Consider the following 13,143-nt stretch of genomic DNA (forward strand, 5'->3'; position numbering starts at 1 on the left):
TGATTGATTGTTCCCAATAGGTTCTACCACTTCCTTGTGATGACATAATTTCTTTCCAGTGGCATCCAAGGGATGATAGAAGTGGGAAGCCAGTCCCAAGAAGTGTCATGTACACCTGTGGGCAATGAATGCAAACTGAACAAGACCCACAGATGGTGTTTTGTGTTAAATGATGTTTCTTCTGATGAAAAACTGCTGGAAATGATTTTCAGCTGGCACAGGTGCAACATTGAACTGTGGGCCATTTGCAAGTGAGACTAATGGAATCATTACATCAAGATAAGTTAATTGAGATAAATTATTCTCCTTAGTTACAAATCAGAAAATGTCCACAGTGATGGACATGGGGCCATGACGGAAGCCAGTTGCTGTATTTTGGTGTACTGACTGTATGGATTGTTCTAACTGGACAAGGAGTTTCCAGGGAGGGGAATCTACCCTTGCTCATCTTTAGGGTGAGCTGGGGGCTCTGATGCCTTAGAACATCCTTCCCTTTTAACTTAGATATTTAATCAATTTTGCACTGAGGAACAAAGGATAGTCCATAGATCAGCTGCCAGTGGACTGCCAACAGAATTAAGGAGAAGTGAAAAGTTGGATTTCTAGACTTAAAAAAAAGTATTTGTTGTTTGACTTAAAAAAAAGTATTTGTTGTTTGTCTCAAAATCCAACTGATTTCCTTCAGACTTTCAGTGGCAGCCAGGAGAGGAAAAGGTTTATTCAAGAATCCCCTACCTGCTCCTCAGCACAAGAAAACAAAACCAGATCTTTTCCTCTTTGACATTTCTCAGTGACTTTGCTGATGTTTCTCAAGATGTGAGTTCACTAAAGACCAACACCTGAATTTTAGGCATTATTTAGCTAAACCCTTCCATTTGTCTGTGAGGTGCCTCTGCTGCCCTGCGTGACAATCCATATTGGTTCAGTTCTTGGCATGAGGATCAATGTTGATCTGTGATATGAAAACCTTTCCTGGGCACAGAGGAGTCCTGGCAGCAGCCTTGGAAAAGGCAGGTAAGAGGAAAGAGTTTCCTTTCCTGTGTGCAGCAGAAAACCACATCTCCATTTGGCTTGAAGTGCCAAGCAAAAGTACAGGAGATGACTTTGGTGCTCCCTCTGTCTACACTGTGAACAACCAGCCCATCTCCTTCCAGGAGAGAAAACCTGTATTTCACCCTGGAAGAAGTGTCTCATTCCAGTTCAACCCAATTTATCAGGTGCAGCTTGGGGTGAAACACACATTGAATACCTGAAGGGAGTTGTGACCCTCCTGCTGGTGGAAAGGGGTGGGGAGGAGATGGGAATGGAGTGGCCAGAGCCTTTAGGGTTGGATCCCACTGCAGAGGTGTGAGGATGAAGGCAGCAGCTGGTAGCCCGTGCTGGTTTCTTTCCCAAGGCAGCTTTCCAAACAGGATCACTGGCGTTTCCTTGACTCCACTGAAACCACCCCAAATCCTTTGGCCCTGCTGGTCCCTCTGATCACTTTGGCCATGTCTGCAAGGAAAGGGAACAGAGCCCTTTTCCTGTCCAGTGCTCCCTAGCCCACATCAACCATGGGTATCCCCAGCAGGCTGCTGGCACTTGTCCCCAGGAAAGGGCTGGAAGAACATTCATCAGCAGTGTCACTCAGTGGCTCTGAGCCTGTGCCTTGCCTCAGCTCCATTCTCCAATACCAGCACACCCTTAGATCAGTTTGTTGTCCAATTTCTACCATTGCTTCCATGAGCTTTGGAGGCTTGTATCTGTTTATAACACCAATGAAGAGGTTGATGACAATGAAGAGGATTCAATAAAATTTTTATTTTAATGGCCACATTTTACACAGTAAACTATTGGCATGTGTAATATATCTAGATTCTCTTGCTGACTCTCTTCATGGTGAGGTCACCCATGGTCACTGTCTGAAAAAGAAATGGAAAGTGTTAGCTTTTTATGAATTTGTAGAATCATTGAATATCTCAAGTTGGAAGGCACACATAAGGATCATCAAGGTATTTAGCTCCAAACTGTACTTAGGATATGGTCTTGCAAATCAAAATAGGACTGATCCCCAGTCTGTCTCTCATAAACTGGATTTTTAAAGCTTTAAATTACTTCATGACTATTCCAAAGCACGTAGGGATAAGCTGGCATCCCTCAGGTGGGATCAGTTTGCCTCACCTTTCTGCTCTAAGAGTGCCAAGCCCTGGCACATAACTTTTCCTCTGGGTGGGGGAGAAAATGCCCTCTTTACCTGAAACTTTGATCAGCCATGCCTAAACTGGGGTCTAAAAAAGTACTTTCTGGATCATACTCTAATGAGAAACTGCCATCAGCTCCTGGTTGCAGAGCCTGTGTGCAAGCACGTGCTCTGCTCCAGCACCTCCCAGTGCCTCTGTAGCTTCCTAGGGCAGGCTCCTGAAGGCAGCCCTGTTGTTCCAGCCATTGCCCTTCTACACTCACATAGGTAATGGTGTCTCCGTTGAGCTCCATGACGGATTTCATCCCTTTCACCTCTGTGACCAGTTTGTTGTTACCCTCCATCTGCACAACAACCTGGTGGAAGACAGAAGCATTCATGTTATTGCTGGAGACCACCTCGATCCCTGCAGGTTGTCCTTCCCCTGCTGTAGCAGGAGGGGACTGCAGAGCCACCTGAGCTGCACATCTGGAAAGGCTACAGACAGCACCAGCACCCCAAAGCAGCTGTCACTGATCAATGAAATAATCAAATAAATAAGACAGCAAAGCCCATTTCTGTTTATCTGTCTTGCCCGGCTATAAGATGTGTTCATTTGCCCTTGAGCTGCCGATGTACAGAGGCTAAAATCTTCTAATAACTATTTCCCCCTGGTTTATGCCAAAAGGAGTGCAGTGATGCTGGAAATGGTGACACAGCTGGTAGAGCTCTCAGAGCCCCATTCACAGGGCATTTCTTTGGTTATCACCCCTCCTGCTTTCAAAAGTCCCTGCAATTCCATCTTCTCCTGAGGCAGAGATGAGAGGCAGATTTCGCCAGTGGTGTTGCCTTGACTTTCTATGAACCATTGGAAACTCATGTCCAGGAAAGGGAGCACCCCAGTTCAAGGGTGGTAACTCCTCACCTTGCCAAATCATCTCCCCCAGGGTAATCTGAAGCAGTGGGAAAGGCTAGCAGAGAAGCTAACAGCTACTGGGACTTAAAAGGAGAGATTTATTGCTTTATGACTGATAATCTGATTTTCCTGCAGTACCTTTGAGTCAACAAAATTAAGGCAGAAGTATGTATTGTGTTGCAACATGATACAAAGTCAATCCTTTTCCACCTCACATCTTTCAGAACTCTTCCTGTCAAAAATTTTTACCAAAGCATCTCTATTCCCCTTTTCCAAATGGGATATTAAAACACTGGTTTCTAGTGTTTTCCAAAATCACTATTGAAATAGATTCAGAAATACAAGGCTTCTTCTGCAGGAAGGGCAGTGCATTAATTAATACCTGTGGTATGGTCAGTCCCTTTACTCATATGCAGAGTGAATGGCTGGAAAAGAAATTGAATGTCCCTGAGCCCCCATGGCCCTGGCAGAGGAGGGGCTGCTCACTCACCTTTGCTTTCTCTCCATTCAGCATCTCTATCTCACTTTCCTCCCCAAGGGTGAACTGGTTTTTTATCACTTTGGAGCCAGCATTTATGGTAATCATGAATTTTTTCCCATCCTGCACAATTTCTGAGACGCTCTTGAGGTCCTTGCCCTTCTGGATCTGGTCCTCAGGGAGCCCTGCCCAGGAACAAGAGACATTGAGTGCACGGTGGAGCCATCTGTGGGCAAATTGCTGCTGCTGAACAAATCAATGTAGCAGGATTTGGTGACCTACAGTTGGGAAAATTTCTATTCCAATGTGGAAAAACCTTTCAGTGATGGTGCTTCCCTAAGAGCCATATGTCCCCGAGTCTGCTGGGGAGGAAGATTAAAACTGTCATCCTGAATTTTGTGTGAGAACTAGACATGTCCCATGTCTTGCTGATCTGACTGGGAGTACAAACACCACCTCCCTGTCTAAGAATAAATCCTTCACTAACAGGCAAGGAAAAATGGATTAAATCAAGACAGAATAAAGGAACAAAGAGTTTTTTTATGAGATTCAGGGTTCCTCAGAACTAGTTTATAAAATCTTCTCCCAAAGCCTGAAGGTGATCTGACAGGTAGAGCCCTTCTGGCACATAACCATACAGAAATATTGCAAAGCCCCCTGGATCCCTGCAGGATCACATTCCCTGTCTCAGACACAAGTGAAAATCTAACATTCGTCATTTAGCATTTAAACAACACCAACTATTGTTCTGATGAATGGTGGGATGTGAGGCTGTTTAGCACCACAGCACAGTGGCTGAGCAATGTCCTGCTTGCCTTCAAATTTCACAGCCTGATGGAGCAAGTCTGCAGTGCCCCTAAGCCACCAAGGTCCTGCTGGCTTACCACATGTGTGCAGCACTCAGCCACACTGGCCAGTGGCTGCAGAACCTGTCAGGACTGACTTCCTGCAAGCCATAAAACTTCACCCATCATCTCCTGATCTCCCACCCCAGACAGAAAGATGCCTTCTCTTCTATTTTGTGATCACATCTCCACACAAATACATTTAAAATCCCAATAATTACAAGGTGACAGACAGAAATAGGAAATCTCAGAGATGTCTCAATCTACATAATCTCAACATCAGCACAGTTGGCTCCCAAAAATCAGTGGGATCTGCAGAGACAAAGCAGTACATAGCACATGCAGGCACATACCGAGGGCTTTCATAAAGGGCTCAAAGTTTTCCTGGCGCTGGAGCTCATATTTTCCAGTGAAGCTCATGGTGGAAAAGCTCTCTATGCTCCTAACACAAGAGAAGGTGCCTTGCTGGTAAGCAGAGCTTGGTTTTATATCATCCTTCTGCCTTAAAAGTTGGCCAGAGGTAAGATGATGTAATTGGTTTATGGGCATGTTCAAACATTAACGTAAAACTGGGCAATGGTCAGAGATAAATTGTTCTTCATTTTACAGATCACAATTTACAATGTGGGGGCAGGGAAAACCCCATAAAATACATTTTATGGAGGTTGCAATGTGGCATCCATAAACAAATGATAAAAATATAATAATAATTGGGCAAAGAGTCTCATTATCAGAGGAAAAAGCCAAATCATCTAATGAGTTTGTAGTCTGGAAGCACGTATGGGGAGGAGGAGAATGTGGTGACTGTGTGTCCCCTGGGGCTGACACTGGGGGGTTTCTGCTCACTGGTGTCTGCATGGTGGATCTTTGGCACTGGCAGAATAGTGGCTGCACACTGGCAGGGACTGACTCACTCACAGACCTGTGCTGGTGGGGTTTGGTGTAACCCAAATGTAGCAGCAGCACAAACCCATCGCTGTCCTCTAAGAAAAATACTCCATATCAATTCCTGGCTTTGCACTGGCCCACCTGAAGACTGCAGTTTGAATCAGACAGACCTCTGTGGCCCTGTGTGGATTGAGAGCTGGTGCCATTAGTGATCTACCAAATCACTTTCATCTCCTTTTACAATAGGAGCCACATTCACTCGTGTACTGAAGAAGCATTCCAGCCCTTGGAGCTGCAATTCTCTCAAGTGCCACATCAGAAGAAGGGCCAGCAGCAGCCTCCAAGCTGAGCCAAATTCCTCCCTCCAAAGCAGGACTCAGAGCTGGGCTCCTCTTCCAGTCCTGTCTCTTTGGCTGAGCACCCCAGCATTGCTTCATGGCATCTGAGCATCCATCCTCTGGGTCTGAACTCCCAGGCTGGGCTTCTTGCCTCAGTGAATTCCTCCTCCCTCCCAAAGTCAGCTCACACCTTTGTCCTTTTTTGAAGTGAAATAATGTATAAGAAAGAAAAAGACCTATCTCCTTCCAATTTGGAGATGCTGTCAGAGCCTTCTGCTGCAGTCTGTCCAGCTGCTGCCACCTCAGCCCTGCTCTCTGTGCTGCAGTAGTGAGCCTCAGTTTCTGGTTAATTAGTACAGGCAGTGTCTGCCAGATGAGGCAAGAGAGGGAAAACCTTGGCTGGTGGGACAGACAGTGGATGAAGTTGTCTGGGAGGGGGAAAATTCCGTAGGGACATCATCCCTGTGCACCCTGGAGGGAGCCAGGCAGGTTCATGGAGGGATGGATTGATCAGCAATTCCTCCAAACAGCTTTTTGTTTTGTTTTGGTTTTTTTTCCATTTTATCCCTTCAGGAATGATGTCACGTTAGGAACTGCTTTTGATTTTTATGCCTGCCTCAGGTGAACAGCCCGGTGTCACACGGGGTTGTGCTGACATGTCCCTTTTCAGTGTCCTCTTCATGGGGACAGCGGTGACTGACCTCTTTTGCTGTGTCCTGGAAGCACCCTGAGCTGCTAGATCCCTGCCTCCTGTCAGCCAACATTCTCTGGCCATGGGCTGCCTGGAAGCACATGTGTGCCTCCCACATTTTCATGTGCTGGACCTCCAGCTGCTCCTCCAGGCAATTCAGGTTCCCTCTCTTTGCATGATGGGGAGAGAGATTAGTCTTGAAAAAAACTGTTCTTAGTTCCTAGGCCCACAGTGTCCATGGAGATGAAGCTCCTAAGGGCTGGATGTCACTCATCAAATGTTGAAAGTAGAATATAATTGGCCAGGACTCTCTTGGTAATAGGGCAGAAATTTTTCCATTCACAGAAATGGAGAACTCATGAGAGAATTCACCCCATTTGGAACCTAAGTCGTTTTCTGTAGGTATCCTCTCCTCTTCTGCTTACTGTGAATAGCTATCATAAATCTGTGCTCCTGATTTGCTATTTCTAAGTGGGGATTATGGGTTGCTGTTAGAAAGTTTGGAAATGTGACTAACTGATTTTTGATCAATGAACAAAAATAAAACCTCTTTGTGTTCCGTTGGGCTCAATGTTCTTTTATTTTCTGTAGCAAAGATATGCAGTTCGTTCTAAAGAAAGGAGAAATGCTTATTGAATGAAATTTGGCCAAGGTACTTATTATCTAGCCAGGCCTGCTGAGCAAATGGCAGGTGAGATAAACTTAATCTCAATAGCAAAGTTCAGAATACTTGTACATCTCCCCAACAGAATACAGCATCTTTTAAAGTATGATATAATTTAACTTTCCAAAAAAATGCACTTGATTTGCATTAACATGAGGCCATGTCAATTGATAATTTGATAAAAGTAAATCCATACCCTAAAACTTGAATCTGGTTTGTATAAAGAGAAAATGCATGGATCATTTTCAAAAATTATTGAGGAAGCTTCATCTTGAGGGAAGCCAGCAGGTACCTCAGTCTTTAAGCTGCCTTGAAAAAAAAGCTGAGGGTCTTAGAAGCTTGTCAGAAAAAAAAAAAAGACTGAAGTATCTTATTTCTGCTTTTTGCACCTGAATCAGAGATAGGGACATCCAGAACACCTTAGGCAAGAATATCACCAGTGGATCAGACATGGTTTTGGCCAAATTTTAAACCCCACCTCCTCTGTCTCCCTGGGATTAATCTTCTTCATCCTGGGTCTCCAAGACCCACCTCTTGAAGGAGAAGTGCTCAACCCAAATCTCCCAAATTGCAATTTGTGGCTGGTACCTCACATTACAACATCTTCCATAATCAAGAAAAGTTTGGCTCTGTCACCTCTGCCTGTGGAGCAGTTGCATCCTTTTATGACACCCCCTCAGCCCTTCCCTGGGATTCCTGAGCTCAGCTCTCAGCTCTCACTAAGAGCTGAGCCCTCAGCATCTGGGAAGCCACTCTCCTATCTGCACTGCTTGGTAAGTTGGGCATTATATCTAGGTTTTCAGTTTTACGGCTCCTACAGGAAAAAAAAGGTCTCTGCCTCCTCCAGTTCAAACTGAAACTCTTAATTAAGTTCTGAACTACAAAAATGACTTTACAGCCGAAGTATGGGGAGAGGCACTTCCTGTAGCCCAGGGGGAGGTCCCTGGCAGCCTTGTGGAGGTCTGGGAATGTCTTCATGCATCTCTTCTCCATCACCTCACTTGCTTCTCTTCTTTATCCCACCAGTGATTCCCCAGACTCCAGTGAATCCAGCACCTCAGAGCTTTAGGAAGCCAGGGTTGGGCTCTACACTAGGATTTTCTTGGCCCAGATGTGAAAGGTTATCTTTGATGATTCAGTCCTGGATTTTTCTAGTGCAGGTCCATTTGGACACCCCAAAACCCCTAGACATTTTTTTAAAAAGCTTGGTCACAAGCTTGCCAGTCATGGATGCCCAGGTGGACCCCCCTCTGCCTCAACCTATAGTATTGTTGGGTAATTCTATTTCTGCTGCCCTTGAACGTGGAAACTTGGTGTGCTGCCAGGTTTTCACATCTCTGGTATGATTATTTTGAACTTTAAGGAACAAAGGTTTCTTCATTCAGGCCACATGGCTGCATTGCTTTGAAAGGTTGGATGGGATGGAGAAGATGCTGCTGCTTGCTAGAGTTCTCCACCCCTCTTGGTTTTCCTTGTGCTGTGTTATCAAGACAGCACTGAGATTAAATACAGCATCTTTCCCAGATTTTTCTCTTTTTAAAATGCCCTTGGCAGTCTGCTGAGATTCCTGCCTCCAAGCTGTAACTTCCAGGCTGCAGATATGCAAGTGCCATTTCCTATAGGTTTAGATTAGATATGTCATTATCAGAGTTGTGATAAGAATGCAAAAGCAGGAGCTTGTGCAGAGAGCTGCTGCTTGATAAAGCTTTCCATCGATGCTGATATTCAGAGAAGAGCAGCCCTCAGCCCTTGTCATCTTACTGCAAAGGCACCAAAGGGAGCAAAGGGCTCGTATTGCTTCTTCAAGGTCAAAGTGGCTCCATCATTGATAGCACAAGAGCCTTAGCTATGCTTATCAGTGGTCACCTGGGGACCAGAGCTTACAGAAGAGTTGGACTTTGCTGCTGGGATCTTGCTTAACAATAGGAATAAAGCTGCTGGCTCTGCCACCCACATCCCATTCTCTTGCCTCCAGCATCTGTGCTGTAGAGCTGTGGCCTCTCTCCAGGCACAGGGACCCTCTGTTTATGCCCTCAGAGGATGTGAATTGTCCCAGCAGGTTGGCCTTTGGTGGGGTGAAGCTGCCCTCCATCCCACAGCCCAGCTCGTGGAGTCAGGGTAAAGGACTGAAAATGGTGCCTATTGCTTATGGAACTAGTTTGTGCCAGGACAAGGAAAGAAAATGTTGGGAAAGAAATGGAGCCACCAGCAGTCAATGTTCTTGAGTGAGGAAGGTCTGGAAGAGACCCCAAAAGCAGAGCCAGTGAAGATTTAACCAATGGTGCATCTTACCCCACAACATATCTGCAGTAGAACCATCTCCCTCTGATCCAGGCACATGAAGAGCCCCTGAGACACAGTGGGGACAAGGAAACTTTGATCTGAGCAAGTGCAGGAGACTGGTGTATTGGTATGGAAAGGGCAGCAGCCTCCAAATGCCCACAGGTGGTCAGATGAACTCCAGTCCTGGAGGGACACCTGGCTGTCACTGTGGACTCACCTGTCCAGCTGTGCTCCCCTTTGTCCTGATTTATCAAGCACAGTGGCTCACTCAGGGCTCCTCACAGAGGGTTGCAGGTGATTAGTCAAGGAGAGCATCTTGGGGCCAGACAAGTGTGGAGAGGAGCCTGTTCCTGTCTCTCCCTGAGGTAAATATATAACCACAATCTATATATAAAATGAAGGAAAGTCCAAGCAACAACCCCCAAGACCTTCCCTGGCAGATGGCACCCTTTGGCTGGGGAAAGCAGTGAGCCAAGAGTGATGCACCAGCCAGAGGGTCAGTGCTGAGGCTCACAGCTGCAAGGAGGGCAGAGTTGTATGGAGTCTGACAGAAACTGAGCCTTCACCAGGTTCAGGGCCACAGAGGTGCTCCACGGGGAACAACCATGGTGCCAGCAAGAGCAGAGCTGTGGACAAAGCCTAGGATTGCCACTGTCCACTCGGTTATGTCGTGGTTTTATAGTCCAAGCACCTCCCTGAGCACAGGTATCCCCCTTTTGCAAGTTATGGAGCCTGACTTTTCCAAAGTCACCTGGAGAAGCTGATAAAGCATCTTCCTTGTCCAGTCCCTAACTGGGGGTCATAGAGCCCACATCCTATGGGACTGCAGATTTTTATTAAAAATATGGCTATGGGGTATAATGTAAACTTCAGCATGGTAGAACCACATTGCACAATCTTCTCCAGGATACAACAGCTTCTCTGATGTTCCACCAGAGATGCCAGCACTGCACAATTCCTTGAGCTCCCCTTCTGCTCTGCCTTTATGAGTGGGCCCTGCACTTTGGCCCACAAGACCCAAACCACATCGCAGATGTCCTTGATGGTTGTGAAACACCTTGCTCTCAGGCAAGAACGTTGCACCCAAATGTGGGGAAAGGGCCGACATGCTGACAGCTCCTTGCCCTGCAAAATCACCAGAGGTGGAAAAGTCTCTATGTGCCCATTTGCAGATGAGAGGAGGAGATCCATGTAGAAGTTCTGCCTCACATCAGCTGAGATATTGGCAATTTAGATCAGATTTAGAAACTGGGGGAAAGAGCCACCTTTGCTGTAGCACAGATGCAGCTTCGTACAGTTTAATTTATTTACCATCATACATTTCTGTTTTATTTCTCCTTGACATGAGGCTCAAATAAATAATTCTGGGTGCATGTTTGCCTGTGCAGCTGCAGACATTCTACAAACTTCCTTAGCCCCCTTTCTGGTGAAGATTCTGAGCCTGACTAAGCTGTGCCTGCCTCTGAGAAGGCACAACTGAAATACTTTTATTTCTGGTCAGAACCTTGCAGTTTTTACCTAGAATCTCCCTGCTCTCTCTGTGAATGTTCACACTTCAGCACATGAGAGAGCAGGGGACGCGTAACTTCAACAACCCCCAGTGATAAGCTCCTGTAGTTTTTCTCAGCCAATGTAACACACTTCCCACTGGGAGGTGCTCTGTACAGGGCAGTAAATGGCATTGCAAAATCCCAAATACCTGGTTACTGCCTTTCTGACCTGCCTGGTATTGTCTGGGTCACTTACAAGTCTGAAAGCTTTTGTCTGAATGCGGTTTTCAGACCCCAGATAATTTGTGGGCAGAGATAGGACTGGGAGTAATGGGGACAGTTTTGTTCTACTCAGGGTAATGTTACTTTTTAATCAAATTGGGTGCTTTTTGGACCTGGATGAGAGTTGGGGTCCTTTCTGTGTGTCCTTTTCTGAGTGTCTCACTGGGGACAGGAGAGATCTTGCTGAAAAGAAGGTAATAAAATCCCAGGATGGAAACCTCTGGGAAGAAGATGGGTGAACATGAAAAACCTCCTTCCCACCCCGATGAGCTCCAGCATCATCTTTATATCCAACCCTCCTGCCGCAGGACACAACCCATGCTTCCTTTTCCTCAGCTCCAAAACTTTGGAGAGGTGTTTCCCGGGTTTTGTTGGGACAGCGTCAGTAGTCCGAAGGGCGGAGGCACCTGTGGGAAGGTGGGAAAGGCTGGACGGGATCAGGGAAAGGGATGTGCAGCTCCTCCATCATGCCTGGACACAAGGCACTGCCGCCATCTAGTGACTTGGGATTCGCCGGTGGCTCCGGCAGACCTTCTGGTCCACGGCCCTCCCGGGGATACTCTGCCGGGGACATGGGCCGGGGACCCCGACCCAACGTGCCACTTGTGCTTGGGACATGTAGAGGGGCACGCTTTGCTGGAGAGGATGGAAAAGCTGCTCAGCAAACACGAAGTTGAGAAATTTGCTGTGCTTGTCTTTGAGTGCTGCAACATTCAGGGCTGAGAGATTCTATTTTAGGGGGACTGGTGCAGGAAAAAAATAATTTTTTGCTGTTATACATGTCTTTCTGCTTCCTCAGTCCTTATCGTGCTTTGGGATGTCTTTGGAAGGTGGAGAGGTTGAGGAAATCCCCTTGGAGGGATGAAAAATGATGCATTCAAAAAAAAGAAAAGAAAAAAAAGGTAAAGTCTGATAGCAGCTTGAGAAGGGGTTTGCAAATACAGGTGATTCCTGACATATGAGTCCAGAGACCATGAACTGCTCAGGAATGGACAAGGTCCAAAGTGGAATTGCAAATCCCAGCAGAAATATGGAGGCAGTGAGTAAGACCACGTTAATTAGAGGCTATTACATTTTCTAGCTCTCCATTGGTTGCTGCAGTGGATGAGTCCTGACAGGCAGCATGGGCACACCCCTCTCCTTGTTTTCTTAAAAATTCAAAATAATATTAAAGAATCATAGAATGAATCATGGAATCATGATTGGGTTGGAAGGGACCTTAAAGATCATCTGGTTCCAACTCTCCTGCAGTGGGCAGGGACACCTTTCACTAGACCAGGTTGCTCAGAGCTTCACCCAAAATGAAATGTCACTCTAAACTTGAGTTCATGGAAATTGTAGGGCTGAGCATGGGAAACCCTCTCCAAGTAAATGGCAGGGTCATCCTGGTTTGTGTCCCAGGCTGTGTTCTGTGCTCACATGTGACTGCCACATCATCAGTCCCAGCACCACAGCAGTAACCACTGACCTTCTTAATGAGGGTTATCACTGCTGATAGACTCAGGGCATGGACAGACCTGTGGGAACAGCCTCTTTGTAGATGCAGAGCAGCAGGTACCTGTGGTAATAATTTTTTTTTTTTTTACAGGGCTCCTGCATCCCAGAGGGATGTAATGCTGAAGGAACCATCAATCTCATTGTAAGCTCTTCACTTGGAAAAAAAAAAATTGCATTCATTAATGAAGTCATTTCACACCGCTAAAACACACATTAAAAGAATTAGACATATGGTAAGTGAATGCCCTGAGACATAAGGTCCCATGCTGGTGGGAAAAGGTGAGGTCTCATTGAAGTGTGCTGGGTGACTCTTCCAAAGATGTACATTGGTGATATTAAATACTTGCATTGGGAATAAAAACTATCAGCTTGTGAAGTTCTTCCTATGGATTTGATCCTGTCCTTGTTCTAGCCTGAATCTGAGCTGAGCTCAAAGTGTGCTCTGGCTCTGCACGGGCAAGGAAGGAAAATCCCGAGTTCACCTTGGCACATCATCATGGGAAAGGGGAGAGGTTAGAACTGAGGAGGCAAATCACATATCCTGCAACTTTTGCTATTTCCTTTATTCCTAATATTTCAGATGTTTTGTCCAGAGATAATACTTGCAGGTTTT

General features: G+C 46.1%; 1 protein-coding gene across 1 annotated transcript; it reads right to left on the minus strand.

Annotated features, from left to right (window-relative positions):
- Positions 1-1,780: 1,780 nt before the first annotated feature.
- Positions 1,781-4,902, minus strand: FABP1 (fatty acid binding protein 1). Its single transcript, XM_009098574.3, has 4 exons — positions 4,751-4,902; positions 3,565-3,737; positions 2,443-2,535; positions 1,781-1,901 (listed from the first exon to the last, which is right to left on the minus strand). The coding sequence occupies exons 1-4, from the start codon at positions 4,815-4,817 to the stop codon at positions 1,851-1,853; spliced, it is 384 nt and encodes a 127-aa protein (XP_009096822.1). The 5' UTR covers positions 4,818-4,902; the 3' UTR covers positions 1,781-1,850.
- Between the last annotated feature and the right edge of the window lie 8,241 nt (positions 4,903-13,143).

This window comes from Serinus canaria, chromosome 4 (assembly GCF_022539315.1).
Source record: "Serinus canaria isolate serCan28SL12 chromosome 4, serCan2020, whole genome shotgun sequence".
In the NCBI taxonomy this organism is placed as follows: Eukaryota; Metazoa; Chordata; class Aves; order Passeriformes; family Fringillidae; genus Serinus; species Serinus canaria.

What these genes read in the sequence shown, in the direction of transcription:
- FABP1 (XM_009098574.3), bottom strand. Translation starts at nt 4,817, where the DNA reads ATGAGCTTCACTGGAAAATATGAGCTCCAGCGCCAGGAAAACTTTGAG. An exon ending in GCCCTTTATGAAAGCCCTCG is followed by an intron (nt 3,738 to 4,750) that starts GTATGTGCCTGC and finishes GTTCCTGGGCAG; the next exon opens with GGCTCCCTGAGGACCAGATC. An exon ending in TGAATGGAGAGAAAGCAAAG is followed by an intron (nt 2,536 to 3,564) that starts GTGAGTGAGCAG and finishes GTCTTCCACCAG; the next exon opens with GTTGTTGTGCAGATGGAGGG.